Source organism: Mastigoproctus giganteus, chromosome 9 (assembly GCF_048544385.1).
Source record: "Mastigoproctus giganteus isolate SK-2022 chromosome 9, ASM4854438v1, whole genome shotgun sequence".
Lineage (NCBI taxonomy): Eukaryota > Metazoa > Arthropoda > Arachnida > Uropygi > Thelyphonidae > Mastigoproctus > Mastigoproctus giganteus.
In genome coordinates, this window is record NC_143583.1 from 12,693,920 (window position 1) to 12,714,862 (window position 20,943).

The 20,943-nt window shown below is 40.0% G+C and overlaps 1 protein-coding gene across 1 annotated transcript in view; it reads right to left on the reverse strand.

Moving 5' to 3' along the window:
- The window catches only part of LOC150080054 (uncharacterized), a 559,273-nt gene that overhangs the window by 339,878 nt on the left and 198,452 nt on the right, over positions 1–20,943 (reverse strand). The window contains exon 10 of the mRNA XM_090381984.1: positions 13,149–13,250. Within this exon, the coding sequence (XP_090238110.1) occupies positions 13,149–13,250 (102 nt within the window). The remainder of the gene's footprint in view (positions 1–13,148; positions 13,251–20,943) is intronic.

A 20,943-nucleotide genomic window follows, 5' to 3' on the forward strand; every position in this document is an offset into this window, starting at 1 on the left:
GGCGAGGCATTGAGTCCACTAGTTCACGAAAGGAAAGAGTTCCAGAGGTATTTCCATCCATGCTTGCTGCACCGCTGTCCATAATTTTCCTGGGTGGAGGATCCAAAGCTTTAGAGAACCTCTCCACAGAATCCGAAAGATGCTCCACAGGTTGTTGTTTGTTTGTTAGGAGCATTAGCAACTAAGGCCATATTGCTCTGGGAATATGCGGTGGTCATTCCCTTGACCTTTCCGCATCCTCCGTATTTGGTGGTGACGGGCTCGAACCCCGGTCTAATCAAGAAGCGTGTGCTACGCACTGCTGCTCCTTCCCACCTGGCTACGGAGACGCCCTTGCTCCACAGGGTTCATATGTCTGGTGAATGGGGAGGCTATTACATAGTGGTAATATTCCATGATGATAATGAAGGGATGCAGTTGGTTTGCAAGGATGGATACGTAGCCCGGACCGTTCAGAGGTCCCAACGTGTGCTAGTTGAACACACCCCAGGTATCCTTGCCCTTACTTAATGCACACACACATAAGATGATATCAATTGAAATAGGAAGGAAGAATGGTAGCAGTAATGAATGTATGGTAATTTCCTATCAGTTAGCAGTTAGTTGATTGTTGGAACAAACTTCCATCTGTTGTTGTGGTGGTGGGTAGTTTGAATGGACAGGTAATGTGTGAAGTGCTGTTCTTTTTTTTTTTTTTTTTTGCCTGATGCTGGATAAGCTTGCCTCCTTGAATCATTTGCCACTATTGATAGCAATACTAAAATCTCTGCATACATACTAATTCTGTCTGACAAAAGGCCCTAACTTCACTTCTGACAACCTAGAAAGTAGTGTTACTGGAATCTTAATGTGAGAATCAAGATTTTAAGAATAATACTTGACTCTATGCAAGCTCATAACTTACATCTCTCAAATTGTGAGGGAAAGAGATTTATAATCACTTTCTTTTGTTCTTCCAAGAAATTCATGGTCAACTGCAGTAAACAAATGCCAAGCTGCTAGTTCATCAACCTTTAGCATTATTTCAAGTACATCATGTTTGAGAAGTTACTTCATTTGAGGCACAATGAAAATTCTTTCTTTCAGTTTTTCATTTGTAAAGAGACATACTTCCCTTAGGTAGCAGAATCCACTTCTTTTTTTATAAAGAGCATTAACAAGTTTCTCCACTAGTTCAAGCTTTTAAGCAAAGATGGAAGAACTTTTTCTGGTTCATATTTTATATTACTTTCCTGTGGTAAAAATTCTTCTTTCTCTTGCTTTTTTTTATAAAAACTCCAAACACGAGAGATATTAGAACCTACAGTACTTAGTACCATGCTTGGGTTAGAGGTTGAGAAGACGAGAGAAGATATTTGTTGGCATTAGACTTGAACTTCTGTAGACTGTAGTTTTCAGGAAATATGTATGAAGGAAGGTTGTTCCAGAAAACGGCAGTTGAATGAATAAACGAGAAAGATGAAAAGTTGATTCTGTGAGTTTGAAGTTGGACAGTAAATAGACGTTTGCTGGTGGCGGCACGTGTTCGGACTGTTGTGAAAGAGAGTGCTAGTCAAGACATCAAAGGCAGATATTGATGGGATATCAGAGACGTGGCGTCACACAGATATAGGCAGTGCAGAATTGGAATTTGAGGAGTACAATGTGTATAGGAAGGATAGACAGGAGGGGGTTATGCTGTTAGTTAATAAACACATATCTAAGGAAGTGCATCCAATTGATGCTGGTGGACAATGCAGTGTTGAGTCTGGTGTGGAATAAGCACTGGGAAAGGAAAAATGAGAGTTGGTGTGTGTGTTATAGGCCTAATGAATCTGATGAGTACAATGAACAATTGTGCAGAGAAATAGTGGGGCAGTAAATCAGAATGTCTTATAATGGGAGATTTTAACTTTCTAGATGTTGACTGGAACTTGTGGGTTAGTCCCTTGCACACTAGCAAGACTTTTCTGGATTTATTAGATGTATTATTAGATATAAGGATTTATTAGATGTATTATTAGATATAAGGATTTATTAGATTTATTATTAGATATAAGAGAGAGTAATACTCTTGATCTGATTATCAGTAGTGATTCTTCATGCATTAAGAATCTGCAGATAAAGGAACCACTGGGCGACAGTGATCACAATGTATTGATGTGGAAATTATTTAAAGATGTAACTACCATCAAGGCTAAAGGGAAGGGCTTTTGCTTTCATAAAGATGACTACAGCAGTCTCAGACAGTTTTTAAATTCTGTACAGTTGGATCAACTGATGATGTTACCAATGTTGAATTCTAAATGGGAAGACTTCGGGGACTTAATTTTGGAGGCTACTAGGCTTTTCATTCCAACTAAGAAATACTGTTCAAGGTTTAGCCCTAAATGAAATAATGAATTTAGATGAATTAACGAGGCTCATGGCAGAGAAGAAAAATGTATGGGATCCATATAAAGTATCAGGTGACACAGAAGCCTATGGCAGGTATAAACTAGTCTGTAATCAAGTCACAAAGGAGGTAGTAGTAGTAGTGGCATGTGATGCAAGAAAGCAAATGTATGAGCTTATGCAGCATCAGCCAAAAAAAAAAAAAATCACACCATTCCCTCCAAATGCCTGTCCAGTTCCTCCTTAAATTTATTCAACCTATCAACTTCCATGACGACAGATGGAAGTTTGTTCCAGCAATTAACCACCTGCTGGCAAAAGGCAAATTTCCGCACATCTATTCTACATCTGTCTTTTCTTAATTTGAATTTATGCCCCCTTAGGTTTGTAATCTGAACAAGTGGAAGGATCCCATCAGAATTCAGCGTGCTCAACCCATTCAAGGCCTTATACACCTCAATCAGATCACCGCGCAGGTACCTAGTCTCCAGCAGGTTAGGCAGGCGAAGGCAGATTATGAGAAATCTTTGGCAAAGGATGCAAAGAAACACAGCAAGGAGTTCTTTACTTATGTAAACTCTAGAAGGAAAGGGATGAATTAGATTGGACCACTTAACATATATGGGTTGACTATTGGTGATCATGCTCAGGTAGCTGATAAACTGAATGAGTATTTTGCATCTACATTCACACATGAGGAGTTATTCAATGAGGGGTGTGCCAGAAGTTTATCAAAAGCTAACAGGGAGCTAAGTGATTTTGTAATAACTGAGAGCAAAGTGAAAGAGAAATTGTTGAAGTTAAACATAAGGAAGGCACCTGGGGAGGATAGGATCTATCCAGTTATATTAGAGGATGCAGCAAAGGAAGTAAGCAGGCCCTTGGGCATTATTATGAGAATTTCTGTGGACTCAGTGGAGGTCCCCATGGACTAGAGGTGTGCAAATGTATCACCAATTCACAAAGGAGGTTCAAAGGTGACACACGTAACTACAGACCTGTTAATGTAAATTGGTTCCGGGGAAAATAATGGAATCACTGGTTAAAGAAGCATTGCCGGATCATCTAGAGAAGACTTCAGTAACAGTTAAGACAGAGCATGGGTTTGTCAAAGGGAGTGATTGTCTGACCAATTTGATTGGTTACTAAGATGTGGTCACAAAGGAACTGAATTCCAAAAATAATTTTGATATTAGCATTTTTTTTAGCATTAGTAGAGGCATTTGATGCAAGAAAGCAAGCTTATGCAGCATCAGGCAAAAAAAAAAAAAAAAACCCACTACTTCACCCCTCTGTTCGTTCAAAATACTTATCCAGCTGAGCCTTAAACTTATTTAGGTTATCAACTTCCACGACAAGGGATGGAAGTCTGTTCCACCAACCAACCACCCGCTGGCCAAAGGCAAATTTCCGCACGTCTATCCTACATCTGTCTTTCCTCAATTTGAATTTATGGCCTCTCAGGTGATTATTCTGAGCGAGAGGAAGAATCCCATCAGCATTGAGCATGCTCAAACCATTCAAGGCTTTATACACCTCTATCAGATCACCTCGCTGGTGCCTAGTCTCCAGACACTGTAATTTGCAAAACTTAAGCCTTTCTTCGTAAGAGCACCCATTTGTTCCATCACTAATCTAGTTGCCCTTCTCTGTACTCGTTCCAGTAGCTCTACATAATTCTTGAAATGAGGCCTCCAGACCTGTATACAGTACTCTAGGTGTGGCCTGACCATTGCCTTATACAAGGGAATAATCACCTCCTTATCCCTGCTAGAAAAATTCCTATATATCATTGACAATACACAATGAGCTACTCTTGCAGCCCATCTGCACTGCTCAGAGAACTTCATATCTGCCTGCACAACCACCCCCAGGTCCCTTTCATTCTCTACCACTGTCAGTGTAGTACCACAGAGTTGATACGTTGCTCTGGGGTTGCTGTTTCCCATGTGTAGTACTTTACATTTGTCAATGTTAAACTTCATTTGCCACTTCTCAGCCCATCTGTTCAACCTTTCCAGATCCTGTTGCAGTAGCACAGTGTCAGTAGTGTCCTTGACAACCCTGCCAACCTTTGTATCGTCTGCAAACTTGGACATTAAGCTTTATATACCATCATCAATATCATTTATGAATACAGAAAACAATAATGGACACAACACTGAGCCCTGAGGGACTCCACTAATAACATTAGTCCACGACGAGCAGTGTCCATTGATTACCACTCTCTGTCTTCTCCCCCTCAGCCACCCCTTTATCCACAGCAGCAATTTGCCTCCAATGTCACACTGCTCCAATTTGTGCAGCAGTCTTCCATGTGCAACAGTATCAAAAGCCTTTCTAAGATCCAAGTATATAATATCAAAGCTATTCCCTGCATCCTGTTCTTTTGTGACTGCATCATAGTACCAATCAAATTGGTCAGGCAAGACTTCCCCTTAACAAAACCATGCTGTGTCCGAGCTATAACTGAAGTCTTGTCTAAATGATCCTGCAGTGCTTCTTTAACCAGTGCGTACATTAATTTTCCTGGAACAGAAGTTAAGCTCACAGGTCTATAATTACTTGTGTCAGCCTTTGTGAATTGGGATCACATTTGCACATTTCCAGTCTATGGGTACCTCCCCTGAGTCCAAGGAAGCTCTCATAATTATGGCTAAGGGTTTGCTTACTTTCTCTGCTGCGTCCTTTAATATAACTGGATAGATCCCATCCACCTGGGGTGCCTTTCTTGTGTTTATCTTCAACAATTTCTCCTCCACTTTACTCTCAGTTATTACAAGATTCTCTAGCTTACTGCTAGAGTTGAATACACCTCTGGCTTTCCCCTCGCTAAATAACTCCTCATGTGTGAATGTCGATGCAAAATATTCATTTAGTTTGTTAGCTACCTGAGCAGGATCATCAACCGTTGACCCATCGATATCAAGTGGACCAATCTGATTCCTGCCCTTCCTTCTAGAGTTTACATAAGTAAAGAACTCTTTGCTGTTTTTCTTTGCCTCAATTGCCAAAGATTTCTTGTAATCTGCCTTCGCCTGCCTAACCTCCTTTGTAACTTGGTTACAGATCAACTTGTATCTATCATAGGCTTCTGTGTCATGTGTTAATTTCTATGTATCCCATGCATGTTTCTTCTCTGCCATCCTCATCAGTTCATCTGACATCCATTTAGGCCTAAACCTTGAACAATATTTTTTAGTTGGTATGTAAAGCCTAGTAGCTTCCAAGATAAGTTCTTTGAATGCTTCCCATTTTGATTTTTTCTGTTGGTAACATCATCAGTTGGTCCCACTGTATAGAATTTAAATACTGTCTCAGACCATCATAGTCGCCTTTACGAAAACAAAAACCCTTCCCTTTACCTCTGATGGTAGTTACCTCCTTGAGTAAATCCCACTTCAACACACTGTGATCACTGCCACCTAGTGGTCCATTTATCTGCAGATTCTTAATGCATGAAGAATCACTACTGATAATCAGATCAAGAGTATTTCTCCCTCTGTTGCCGCACGAACATGCTGATGTAGAAAACAATCATCCAATAAATCCACAAAAGCCTTGCTAGGGTGTGAGTGACCAGACCCCAAATTCCAGTCAGTGTCTGGGAAATTAAAATCTCCCATTATAAGACTCTCTGATTTACTGGCCCCCTCTATTTCCCTGTACAGTTTCTTATTGTACTCATCAGAGTCATTAGGCCTATAGCACACTCCTACTCTCAATTTTGATCTCCCAATGCTTATGTCACACCAAACTGACTCGACACTGCACTGTCCAGTGATGTCCACTGGCTTCACTTCCTTGGATTTTATGTATTTCTTAACTAATAGCATAACCCCTCCTCCCTTCCTATCCAGTCTATCCTTTCAGTAGACGTTGTACTCCCCAAATTCCAGTTCTACATTCCTTATATCTGTGTGACACCACGTCTCTGATATCCCAACAATATGTTTTGAGCAATACCTCAAATTCATCAAATTTATTTACTAAACTCTTGGCATTGGTGTACACGCAAGTATACATACATGCACCTATTTCTATTCTTAGCTACTCTAACACAACCCATGTGTTTATTTGTACCGCAATGACTCCCAGCGGTCTCTGAAATATCCTGCATCTTGTTTTTTAGGCTTCTGCTCATTCCAATAGAAGCAGTGCAAGAATCACTTTCACCTCTGCCAGTGGCTACTGTTAATCTATTCGTCTTTGACTCCCCCCAAGCTAGCAGTTTTCTGACCCACCTAACACTGCCTCGATAGCATTAGCAAATATTCTTGCACCCTTTCTATTTAAGTGTATCCCATCCCTGTAGAAGCAATCTCTCCTGTGAACAAGTACAGTCCAGGCTGAAAAAAATTCTACCCCTTGAGCCTTGCACAATCTTTCCAGGGCGCCTCCGTAGCCAGGTGGGAAGGAGCAGCAGTGCGTAGCACACGCTTCTTGATTAGACCGGGGTTCGAGCCCGTCACCACCAAATACGGAGGATGCGGAAAGGTCATTCAGGGAATGACCACCGCATATCCCGGAGCAATATGGCCTTAGTTGCTAATGCTCCTAAAAAAAAACCAAATAACAATAATAATAACAATCTTTCCAGGGCCGAATTGATCAACAAGGCTCTCATCATATACTCTCTCCTATCATGTCTGGGCAGAATTGCAGACAATTTCAAATTCAACCCTATTTCACGGCTTTTTTTCAACAGTGACCTGTACTTGTTAAGCAATTCTGCCCGGTATCCTACTCTTGATATCATTAGTTCCAACGTGTACAACTATATCACCTTTTGTGCCCTTAAAAGATGATATCTGCTCTACAACGTCATCAACCTTTGCCCCTGGCAGACATACCCTGGTCCTGTTCCACCTATTCTTTTTATAAAGCATGTTCCCCGTTTCCCTGACAATAGAGTCACCAACAACTACTAGTTCCTTTGGGACCAGCGCATTCTGCCTTGGGGCTTGCCGCTGTGTTGTGCGATGACCAAGTGCAAGCTCTGGCGTTGATGTGGGCAGCTGAGAGCTTGATGGGCCCCTCAATTTAGTTCCTTCGAGGGCATCCACCCTGTCCTTCAAGCTCTCATATAGGCCCATAAGAACGCTGAGTTGTTGCCTGATTTCGATACACTCCTTGCATCGCGCACACACAAAGACATCCCCCCATGGCAATATCATGTCCCGTACCTGAATGCTCCACAAACATCAGGCAAGCTGTGCATTTTAGAAGGCTGTGATTCAGAAGGCAACTGCCCCCCTCAGTTGTCCTCTGAGCCACAGCACTTCCATTAGCTTGAGCATTTTGTTTTGCTGCTCTGGTCTGAGTCATGATTTCTTTTAATTTAAATAAAATTTCAATTTCAGTTTATAACACTAACTTAACTCCTAACACAGTTATAACGGGATATATATTTTTTAGTGTCAAGTATTAATTATCTCAGAGTTCCCTTTATATAACTTCCGTATCAGCTAGTATTAATTAATTATGTTGGGTTTGTAATCTAAGTCGGTATATGTATTTAGTTAAAAGTAGAGTTTAAATGCCAACGAAGTTCAACAAATTTAATAGATTTTACTGATCACCGAAAATATTATAACTTATACTATACTAACGCTATCTAGGTTCGATATATAACGATTGTATGACAAGGACAAAGGTGGGAAGTTACGAACGGTAATCTATGGACACTTAAGTATTAATTAACTTTCAAATCTCGCTGTCTCAATTCAGAATAAACTAACGATCCTTACTAGGTCTATAAGCTACTTACAAAAAATAATTTGATGTAAAAAATATTCAATAAGCGGCTAAATATGGCTAAAAAACTTCTCGTTCAGCGGAGTTGCGACTTGTAACACGTGGATACCCTTACCGATACTTTTATGCAATTGCAAGGCCGTGTAAAGAATAAATACACCAAATTAATCAGAAAATCACAAAACAATGCTATACTACTAAATTTAAATCAAAAGTTTTAGAAAAACAATAATTTCAAATCAATAAATAAGAAAAATCCACTTAGCGGCTTTGAACACATCTGGCCCCTACTAGCCTCGTCAGCAGACTCCCCATATCATATACTTGGATTTCAGGAGAGCTTTTGACACTGTCGCACATGGAAGACTGCTGTACAAATTGGAGATGTATGGCATCAAGGGTAAGCTGCTACAATGGATAAAGGATGATTGAGTGGGAGACAACAGAGAGTGGTAATCAATGGACACTGCTCCTCGTGGACAAATGTTATTAATGGAGTTCCCCAGGTTCGGTATTGGGCCCATTGTTGTTTTGCATTTTTATCAATGATATTGATGAAGGTTTGTTTGTTTGTTTTTGGTTTTTTATTGGCGCATTGGCAATTGATGAAGGTATATCAGGGTTTAGAGGGGAACAGGTATCCTCTGTGTTATCAGACACTCAGCCTAAAACACTGATGGATCCAATATCTCTCTATTACAGAAGATTTAGGAGAAGTCCGGTTGGCCTGCCTCCCTAAAATCCACTCATGCACACCTTCTCGATGGTAAGCCCTGTTACGTCACTTAGGTGGCAACGAACGTGTAGAGTGGTTCTCTTCAAGACGCCTGGTCAGCGTGAAGAGGAAAAGACCAAACCCTCCAGGATTGAAAGCACAACAATACAAACGGCCCTCAGCCCCCAGCAGCTTTCACTCTCCCTCTTACGGCAGCGAGAGGATCAGAGTGGAAGCAGAGGGTGCTAAGAATCTCTGGGTACGACCAGGCTTGCCATGCACGGAAATTGAACTTGGCCTGTTATAACGTACGATCACTCATCGGTGAAGACAGGATATAAGAGCTGGAAAAGGAATTAGAAAATGTGAATTGGAATATCATCGGTTTGGCTGAAACAAGAAGAAGAAATGAATCACTTATAAGTTTATCAAGTGGAAATCTGCTGTACACCAATGGAAACAGTGAAAGGAGTGAAGGTGGAGTTGGGTTTCTGGTCCATAAAGATTTTAAAAACAACATTTTGGAATTCAAAAGTACATCACCAAGGGTGTCAAGACTAATACTCAAGATTTCTAAGAGGTACAAGCTAAAGATTATAATGATTTATGCACCAACATCGAGCCATGATGATGAAGAGGTTGAAGAAATGTACACTGAAATTGAGAGTCTTCTAGATGAACAGAAAACCCACTACACTATTATTATGGGGGACTTCAATGCTAAGGTTGGAAAAAGGCAAAACAGCACAGAAAGAGCAACTATAGGAAATTGGAATTGGTGAAAGAAATAAAAGAGGTGAAAGACTTGTGGAATTTGCAGAATCTCAAGGAATGTCAGTAATGAACACTTTTTTTCAAGAAAAGGGTGAACAGAAAGTGGACATGGAAGAGTTCAAATGGATTAACAACTAATGAAATCGACTTCATCCTCACTAACAGAAGATATATTGTGAATGATGTTACCGTCCTGAATAAGGTAAATGTTGGAAGTGATCACAGAATGGTAAGATGTACACTTGATATAGATGTAGGAAAGGAAAGGAAAAAACTGACTCGAGTAAATAATACAAAGGTCTTTGAAATAACAGAGGAGGAGAAAAAGCAGTATGTACTGGAACTTAAGAACAAGTTTGAGCTTCTGCAGACTGCTCAGGACCAAGATATCGATGAGGAATATTACAACTTTCTGAAAGTGATAAAGCCCAAGAAACATATAGGGAAACAGAAATCCAAAGAAGAAAAAATTAGTCAAGAAACACTTGTCATGATGAACCAAAGACGACAAATGAAGAGCAAGAAAAACACTGACAGGGAGAAAATTGAGTATACTGAGTTATGCAAAGCCATTAGAAAGAGACTCGGAGAGGTCATAAGAAGATTTAACACAAGAAAAGTAGAACAAGCATTAAGGGAAAACAAAGGATTTAAATCATCAGCCATGAGCAATAATACAGAAAGACAAATGATACTGAAACTGAAGAATAGCGATGGTGTACTTATAAACAGCAGAGAAGGCATAATTCAAATAGCAGAAGACTACTATAGAGAATTATACAAGGAGCGAGGGAATGATACCAGCAGTGGGGAACATGGATTGCAAAGTAGCAACACATACAACGTACCCGATATTCTTCCTGATGAGGTAGAACATGCATTGAAGAAAATGAAGAATCGGAAAGCCCCGGGGGAAGATGAAGTTACTGTAGAGTTGTTAAAATTGGGAGGAAGAGACATAACACAAAAACTGGCAAGGCTCTTCACAAAGTGCATTAGAAAAGGTGTGATTCCTAAGCAGTGGAATAATGCAATCATAGTTTTGCTGCATAAGAAAGGAGATAAATCAGAAATTGGAAATTATAGACCAATTAGCTTGTTATCCCATATCTACAAGTTGTTCACAAGGGTCATTACTAACAGATTAGAAAGAATACTTGATGAGAATCAACCGAAAGAGCAAGCTGGCTTTAGGACAGGATTCTCAACTATGGATCACCTTCACGTAATATCATAGCTAATGGAGAAAGCAAATGAATATAAAACACCATTATGCCTGGCATTTGTGGATTATGAAAAGTCATTTGACTCCATACAGCATAAGGCAATGTTTCGGGCACTGGAAAGACAAGGCATAGATACTCCATATATTATGATTTTGAAGAAAATATATGAGAGTGCTACATCCTTTATTAGACTAGACAAAGACAGTAGCAAATTTAAAATCGAGAAAGGAGTTCGACAAGGAGACACAATATCTCCGAAGCTGTTTACTGCTGCCCTTGAGGAAGCTTTCAGAAGATTAGACTGGTCGCAGAAAGGAGTCAATGTGAACGGAGAGTACCTAAACCATTTACGATTTGCAGATGACATTGTGGTCATAAGCCACGATCCCAAAGAATTAGAGGAAAATCTTAATCAGTTATGCACAGTTAGTAAGGATTTTGGACTAAAGATGAATATGGCTAAAACAAAAGTAATGATGAACAAGTATGCCACGGAAAGGGAAATAATGATTGAAGGAGCAGTAATTGAAAAGGTGGAGTCATATACTTATCTGGGACAAGTTATTAGCTGTAATAATGATAAATGGCTGGAAGTCAAGAGAAGAATAAATTTTGGATGGATAGCATTCAGGAAATATAGTCACATACTGAAGAGCAATATCCCAGTTTGTCTGAAACGTAAAATAATGAATCAATGTATACTCCCCACCATGACTTATGGAAGTGAAACTTGGGCACTCACCAAAAGAATGGAAGAGAAGCTAAGAGCTACACAGCGAAGAATGGAACGAATTATATTGGGAATCAGACTGTTAGATAAGAAGAGAAACATATGGATTAGGCAGCAAACTCAAGTAAAGGACATTCTTATCAAAACTAAAGAACTAAAATGGTCTTCGGCAGGACACATAGCTCGAAGACATGATGACAGATGGACTAAGAAAATAACAGAATGGTACCCAAGAGGAGCTAGAAGAAAACCTGGAAGACAAAGGCGGAGATGGATAGATGAAATTCATGAGTTTTTGAGTAGTAAATGGATGGCTAGTGCTCAAAACAGAAGGAACTGGAAAGTTGCTGGAGAGGCCTTCATCCTGCAGTGGATTGAAAATGGCTGATGATGATGATGATGATATCAGGGTTGTTAACAGCAGTATGCTACACCAACTGGAACAAGATAAGTTGGGAAAATGGGCTGAGAAGTGGCAACTGGAGTTTAACATCGACAAATGCAAAGTATTGCATATGGGTAGCAATAACCGAAGAGAAATGTACCAACTCTGTGGTACTATACTCAGGGAAACGGAAAGTGAAAAAGAGCTGGGGGTAATTGTGCAGCCAAATATGAAGTTCGCTGAACAGCGCAGATGGACTGCCAGGGCAGGTCATGGAGTCTTTGATATATAGGAATTTTGCTAGCAGGGATGGGAGGTGATAATCCCATTATATAAGGCAATGGCCACACCTAGAGTACTGTGTACAGGTCTGGAGGCCTCATTTTAGGAAGGATGTAGAGTTGCTAGAACGAGAACAAAGAAGGGCAGCAAGATTGGTTTGGGGGAACAAAGTGGTGCTCTTACCAAGAAAGGCTTAAGTTCTGCATACTGCGCCTGGAGAGCAGGCACCTGTGAGGGATCTGATCGAGGCATATCAGGCCTTGAATGTATTGAGCAAGCTGAATGCTGATGGGATTCTTCGTCTTGCTCAGAAATTTGCTTTTAGCCAGTGTGTAGTTGATTGGTGGAACAGATTTCCATCTTTTGTTGTGGAAGCTAGTAGCCTAAATAAATTTAAGGCTGAGTTGGACAGGCATTTGGAAAAGAACAAATGGAGGGATGAAATGGGAGGGGTTTTTTTTGGCTGATGCTGCATAAGCTTGCTGTCTTGCATCGTATGCCTCTACTAATGCTAAGTATACAGACCTAAGACAGGAAGTAAAAGAAATGTATTATATAGAATGAATATGACTATCCCAATCAACGTGCCAGCCACTGGCATGGTGCCAAAAGAGCTTCCGTAAGAACCTAGGAGGGAAAATCCTTGCAGAGGACACTTACATGGAACTCCAGAAAGCTGTAATTCTAAACACCTATAGGATTGTAAGAAAGTTCCTTGACCAACAGTAATAATAATAACTGCACACAAGCAACCACTCCATGCACTTGGTATGAATATCTGTTGTGGGGCAGAAAAAATCCCATAAAAAGAAGAAATAAAGAAGAAATTTTTTTATAATAATAAGTGTGAAAATAATAATTTTGGAAAAGAAAAATAGATTTTAAAGTCATTTTACAGTAACTTACTTTGCCATTTGTGTTTTACAAATTGAATGCCAACAATTGGTTTCTTCTTCTGCTAATCGTTTGCTTTCACGAAGCCGATTAAGTCTCATTTCATATGCATTACTATATATAAAAAAAAGAAAGAAAAATAAACCTTTATTATAATTACAGAATAACAAAGCTATATGTATTTTTCTGTATTTTTAACAAAAATTCTCGTCCATCATGGTGACAATTAAACATAACTTCTCTTCAAAAATAATTAAAATTTTTTACAGAATTTACTGAAAGCAATATTTTCTAGTTTTATTAACATATGAGAAAACTAAGTTATGATCATCGGATATAAAAACATAGATTCTTCATATACATATATATACAGGGTTGTTAAAATTAAAGTATCCCTATGTAGAGTGCTCTGGAGAGAGTTCTACGGCTCGTACTGAAGAAAACTTTGGACAACAGGTATAATATTGGGAACGAGAGTAGCCTGTGCGGACGAAGCTCTTTGACGCTCTTGGAACAGAGAAGTTTTTCCTGATTTATTTTCTGATTTATTAGTTTAAATTGGCATATTAACTTATTTTCTAGAGTAGCTTTATATTCCTAGTTACGATACTTAGTTTAAAGTTTAACTTAGACAGAGATTTTGTAGGTATTACTTAGTATCGGTAACGGTATCAAATCCAAGTGTTACAAATTGAACGAGAGGTTTTTTTTTTTTTTTTTTTTAACCAAATTTAGTCGATTTATTAACCAATTGTTATATCAAATTATCTTCTATAAGTAGATTATAGACCTAGTCAGGATCCTTAGTTTATTCTAAATTGAGACAGCGAGATTTGGAAGCTAATCAATACTTACGAGTCTGTAGAAGTACCGTTAGTGAATTCCCGCCATTTTTACACGATAGCATAAGCTTAGTGTAGTATAGTGCATAATATAATATTGTCAATTAATCAGTAAATCTATTAATCTTGATAAACTTTATTGTCAATTAAATTGTACTTTTAACTCTATATATATATATATAACGACTTAACCGTAACAAAAAATTAATACATAACTATAGTGGTACACGTGATACGGAAATTGTATAAAGGGAACTCGTAGAAAACACTCGATACCGAAAAAATAAATATAGCGTTATAACTGTTTTGGGATATAACTTAAGGATTTAATTTTGTTCTGAAATTGAAATTTTATTGAATTAAATCGGAATCATGACTCAGACCAGAGCACCAAAGCAAAAGGCTCAAGCTAATGGGAGTGCTGTGGCTCAGGGGAGAACTGAGGGGGGCAGTTGCCCTCTGAATCACAGTCTTTTAAAATGCACTGTTTGCTTGATGTTTGTGGAGCAGTCGGGTACGGGACATGATACTGCCAAGGGGGATGTCGTTGTGTGTGCACGATGTAAGGAGTGCAAGGAAATCAGGCGACAACTCAGCATTGTTATGGGCCTTTATGAGAGCTTGAAGGACAGGGTGGATGCCCTCGAAGGAAATAAATTGAGGGGCCCATCAAGCTCTCAGCTGCCCACATCAACACCAGAGCTTGCACTTGGTCATCAGGCAACACAGAGGCAGCCCCCTAGGCAGAATGCGCTGGTCCCAAAGGAATAGTAGTTGTTGGTGACTCTATTGTCAGGGAAACGGGGAACATGCTTTGTAAAAAGGATAGGTGAAATAGGACCAGGGTATGTCTGCCAGGGGCAAAGGTTGATGACGTTGTAGAGCGGATATCATCTTTTAAGGGCACAAAAGGTGATATAGTTGTACACGTTGGCACTAATGATATTAAGAGTAGGAGAGCGGCGGAATTACTTAGCAAGTACAGGTCACTGTTAAAAAAAAGCCGTGAATTAGGGTTGAATTTGAAAGTGTCTGCAATTCTGCCCAGACACGATAGGAGGGAGTATATGATGAGAGCCTTGTCGATCAATTCGGCCCTAGAGGGATTGTGCAAGGCTCAAGGGGTAGAATTTTTTTCAGCCTGGAATGTACTTGTTAACAGGAGAGATTGCTTCTACAGGGATGGGATACACTTAAATAGAAAGGGTGCAAGAATTTTGCTGATGCTGATGAGGCAATGTTAGGAGGGTCGGAAAACTGCTAGTTGGGGGGGGATACAAGGACTAATAAATTAACAGTAGCCACTGGCAGAGGTGGAAGTGATTCTTGCACTGCTTCTATTGAAATGAGCAGAAGCCTGAAAAACAAGATGCAGGATATTTCAGAGACTGCTGGGAGTCATTGCGGTACAAGTAAACACATGGGTTGTGTTAAGGTAGCTAGGAATAGAAACAGGTGCATGTATACCTGTGTGTACACCAATGCTAGGAGTTTGGTAAATACATTTGATGAATTTGAGGTATTGCTCAAAACATCAAAGGCAGATATTGTTGGGATATCAGAGACATGGTGTCACACAGATATAAGGAATGCGGAACTGGAATTTGTGGAATACAATGTGTATAGAAAGGATAGACAGGACAGGACAGGAGGGGAGGGGAGGAGGGGTTATGCTATTAGTTAAGAAACACATAAATTCCAAGGAAGTGAAGCCAGTCGACATCGCTGGACAGTGCAGTGTTGAGTCAGTTTGGTGTGACATAAGCATTGGGAGATCAAAATTGAGAGTAGGAGTGTGCTATAGGCCTAATGACTCTGATGAGTATAATAAGATATTGTACAGGGAAATAGAGTGGGCCAGTAAATCAGAGAGTCTTATAATGGGGGATTTTAATTTCCCAGATATTGACTGGAATTTGTGGGTTGGTCACTCACACACTAGCAAGGCTTTTGTGGATTTATTGGATGACTGTTTCCTACCTCAGCATGTTCGTGCGGCAACAGAGGGAGCAATACTCTTGATCTGATTATCAGTAGTGATTCTTCATGCATTAAGAATCTGCAGATAAATGAACCACTAGGTGGCAGTGATCACAGTGTGTTGAAGTGGGATTTACTCAAGGAGGTAACTACCATCAGAAGTAAAGGGAAGGGTTTTTGTTTTCGTAAAGGCGACTATGATGGTCTGAGACAGTATTTAAATTCTATACAGTGGGACCAACTGATGATGTTACCAACAGCAAACTCAAAATGGGAAGCATTCAAGGAACTAATCTTGGAGGCTACCAGGCTTTACATACCAACTAAGAAATATTGTTCAAGGTTTAGGCCTAAATGGTTGTCAGATGAACTAATGAGACATGTGGCAGAGAAGAAAAATGCATGGGATACATACAAATTAATGGGTGACATGGAAGCCTATGATAGATATAAGTTGGTCTGTAACCAAGTCACAAAGCAGATTAGGCAGGCAAAGGCAGACTACGAAAAATCCTTGGCAAAGGATGCAAAGAAAAACAGAAAAGAGCTCTTTACCTATTTAAACTCAAGAAGGAAAGGGATGAATCAGACTGGTCCACTGGATACTGATGGTTCAACAGTTCAGGATCCTGCTCAGGTGGCTAACAATCTAAACGAGTATTTTGCATCTACATTCACGCATGAGGAGTTATTCAGGACGGAGAATGACGTAGGTAAAGTTATTTGTTATTTTGGTTTTTAGGAGCATTAGCAACTAAGGCCATATTGCTCGGGGATATGCGGTGGTCATTCCCTGACCTTTCCGCATCCTCCGTATTTGGTGGTGACGGGCTCGAACCCCGGTCTAATCAAGAAGCGTGTGCTACGCACTGCTGCTCCTTCCCACCTGGCTACGGAGGCGCCGTAGGTAAAGTAAACATTGGCAGTGAGCTAGATGATTTTGTAATAACTGAGAGGAAAGTGGAGGAGAGATTGTTGAGGATAAACATAAAAAAGGCACCTGGGGTGGATGGGATCTATCCAGTTATATTAAAGGGGGCAGCAAAGGAAGTAAGCAAACCCCTAGCCATAATTATGAGAGCTTCTTTGGACTCAGGGGAGGTACCCATAAACTGGAAATGTGCAAATGTAACCCCAATTCACAAAGGAGGATCAAAGGCTGACACAAGTAATTATAGACCTGTTAGTTTAACTTCTGTTCCAGGTAAATTAATGGAGGCACTGGTTAAAGAAGCACTGCAGGATCATCTAGACAAGAATTCAGTTATAGCTCAGACGCAGCATGGTTTTGTTAAGGGCAGGTCTTGCCTGACCAATTTGACTGGATACTATGATGTAGTCACAAAAGAACTGGATGCAGGGAATAACTTTGATATTATATATTTGGATCTTAGAAAGGCTTTTGATACTGTTGCACATGGAAGACTGCTGCACAAATTGGAGCTGTTGTTGTTGTTGTAGTTCGGTTTAACGACACAAGGGCTACTACGGCCAAATTGTGTCTCCTAATCGTTAATTTACAAAAAACGTATTGTTAGAGAGATTACATTATATACTTCTGTACAAACCAATATGTTTTAGATATAATAAAAGTTCTTCAATATTTGCTTCATTTCCTAAGATGCGAGATAAATCAGGTGATATATTCAATGTAGACAGTGACTGAAAAGTGTTTGACCGGATGGTTGAATGCAAGGGGCAATCAACCAGGAAATGACGGACTGTAAGTTGCGTCTGACAGGATGAGCACTGTGGTGGGCTTTCTCCCAATAATAGGAAGAGATGAGTATGGTGAGTGTGTCCAATTCTCAGTCTTGCCAGTACTACTTCCTCTCGTCTGTTTCTTCGGAAGCCAGACAGCCACAGCTTTGGGTCTGCTTTTATTTGGTATAGTTTATTGTTAGTGTCACTTTTCCAGGTCTGTGACCATTTATTGTAGCAGGCTTTGCGTATGACAGACTTAAAATCAGAGAAAGGAACCTGAGGATGTTGTGAGAGAGTGGTTTCCGGATGTTTAGCGGCAAAGTCAGCACTTTCATTTCCCGGAATGCCTGAGTGGCCAGGGATCCAGCAAAATCTGATTGACTGATTGGACACACTGCAAACGAATAGCTGGGAATGAATCTGTTTCAATGTAGGGTGAGAAATGGAGGAATTCTTCCTTATGGCAGAGACAGCACTAAGAGAATCTGTGTAAATTATGGCAGATGAGATGGAAAGCTCAATTATCTTACTAAGCGCTAACTTAATGGCATATAATTCGGCTGTGAAGACGCTGCAGGCAAGCGGTAGAGTGGCTGAAATTGTACATAAAGGGAAAACCGCCGCAGCACCTACCGTACTCTCAGTTTTTGAACCATCCGTATAAATTTTACAGGCATGGTTGTTCATAGCATGAGCTGAATGTAACTGTCTGATATTGCAGGAAGGTATATTTTTCCCCCACTGGAGGAAGTATGTATCTTGAGAGACAGACACATATGTCCAAGGAGCAACAGGTGTAGTTGTGTCTTGGAAAATTTCATTTAAATTGATATTCCAAGTCTGAACAAGCTCTTTTATCCTGATAGAGGCGGGTCTATTTTCATTTGGTTTGCTCTCATAGAAGGCATCCCAACGAGTATTATAGAGATACTCCCAACTTGGGTGCGATGGTAGACTCTGGATCTTAGCAGCGTAGTGAAGCAATAGTGTTTTTCTACGCAGATGTAATGGGGGATCATGCGCTTCAATATATAGACTTTCGATAGGAGAAGTCCTGAAAGCTCCCAGCGCAGTCCTCAGAGCACTGTGGTGGATCATATTTAGCCGTTTTAAAGTAGTGCTCCTGGCAGAGTCATACACTGGACAACCATAATCTAGTCGTGAACGGATTAAACTTCTATAAAGATGCAACAAAGTACACCGATCAGCTCCCCATGACATAGATGAGACCGAACGAAGTATATTTAAATGCTTTAAACAAGAAGTTCTCAAATAACTGATGTGAGCTTGGAAATTTAGTTTGCGATCTAGTAATAGTCCAAGAAATTTAACGGTATTAACAAGCGGGATTGGAGTATTGTTTATTTGTAGTTCAGGTTCCGGATGGAGAGCTCGCTTCTTGCAAAAGTGAGTGACAGTGCATTTCTTTTCTGACAATCTGTAACCGTTCCGTGAAGTCCAGGCCTCTATTTTGGTTATGGCTAGTTGTAGCTGCCGTTCAATGGTATTCATACTTTGAGATTGACAGGAAATGGTAAGATCATCTGCATACATATAAGTTTGAACAGTTTTTGGGATATCTCGTGTCATTGTGCTAACTCGGATTGAAAACAGTGTTGGACTGAGTATTGATCCCTGCGGAACTCCCTCTTCCTGTATGTGAGATGTAGAGAGGACGTTTTTGTATCGGACTTGAAAAGAGCGCAATTGCAGGAAATTTTGTATTGTTTCCGGCAAATGGCCCCGAAGCCCCAGATGGTAAAGGTCCCTAATAATACCACGACGCCATGTTGTATCAAATGCCTTTTCAAGATCTAAATTGACCATGACTAGATGTTGTTTCATGACAAAGGCATTGCGGATATGAGATTCGGCTTTGATAAGCACGTCCAGTGTTGATCTATTTTTCCGAAAGCCATATTGTTGTTCTGGAAGGAGATTCTCTGACTCCAGGATGTAGGTGAGCCTAGTATGAACCATCCTTTCGAAAATTTTTCCCATGCAGCTCGTAAGAGATATTGGCCTGTAATTTTCAACACAGGAAGGATCTTTTCCTGGTTTTGGTAAGGCGATAACGAACGAATGGCGCCATGAAGAAGGATAGGCATTTTCGGTGAAGATCCGATTATAAAAAATTAATAGAGTTCTCAAGTCTTCATCAAGTAAATGCTTTAGCATAATGTAATGAACTCCATCTGGTCCTGCAGCTGTTGTTGTTGTTGTTGTTTGAGAGCTATTGGCGCAAGAGCAGCTTAGGCTATAGTGCGCCTAATCTAGGTTAGAGTTTCATATTTCGACATTTTTTATTATGTTGTTCAGATGGGAAGCCAAGATTTTATTTTATAATTACGTAACTTTTTGGTAAATGTTATACTATTTATTTTTATATGTATTGGTAGTATCCGATTAACTTAAGGAAAAAGAAAACGTCGGTAATATTTGGCCGGTTATCTAAAATTGTTTTGAGCGTTAGGTTGTTTTGTGCGTTCGTGGTTATTTGAAAGGCTTTTATACGTTCTGAAGTAAATCTTGGACAGTTCACCATGAAGTGATGTACAGTGAGTGGAACTTGACAGTTTTGGCACTGAGGAGGGTCTTCACCTCTGAGTAGGTAAGAATGGGTCATATGGGTATGCCCAATTCGCAATCGAGCAAGGATCACTTCTTCGTGTCTGTTGGATCGGCAACTGGTAGTCCATGGTCGGAGTGTTTGTTTAATTACACGAAGTTTGTTGTTACTTTGATCTTTCCAATGTTGTTGCCATTGTTTTAAACTGCTTTGGTGGATTAACGACTTGTAATCGGTATATGGTATTGAGCGGAATGCATAGTAAGAGGTAGCAGCTTCTCTTGCCGCTTTATCTGCTTTTTCATTCCCAGTTATTCCTGTGTGGCCTGGAATCCAACAGAAACTGATCTTGTGATTATTTTGCAATAGCTTAGATACTGTATATTGTACCTGTTGTAAAACTGGGTGTGCTTTAGTATTGGCATTCTGTAAAGCAATGACAGAGCTAAGCGAGTCCGTGAAAATTATGCTGTCTGCTATCTGTTCATGTTTAATTTTGTTTACGGCCATCAAAATGGCTTGTAATTCTGCTGTAAAGATGCTGCATTCTTTTGGAAGTTGTTGGATGAGAGTACAGTCTTCAGAGTGAATCGCAGCTCCTACACAAGTTTCTGTTTTTGAGCCATCTGTGTATATGAAAGTTGAATGTTCATATTTTTCTTTGTATGCTGCATGTAGTTGCTGGTAGTTTGTTCTCGGGAGATTTGTTTTC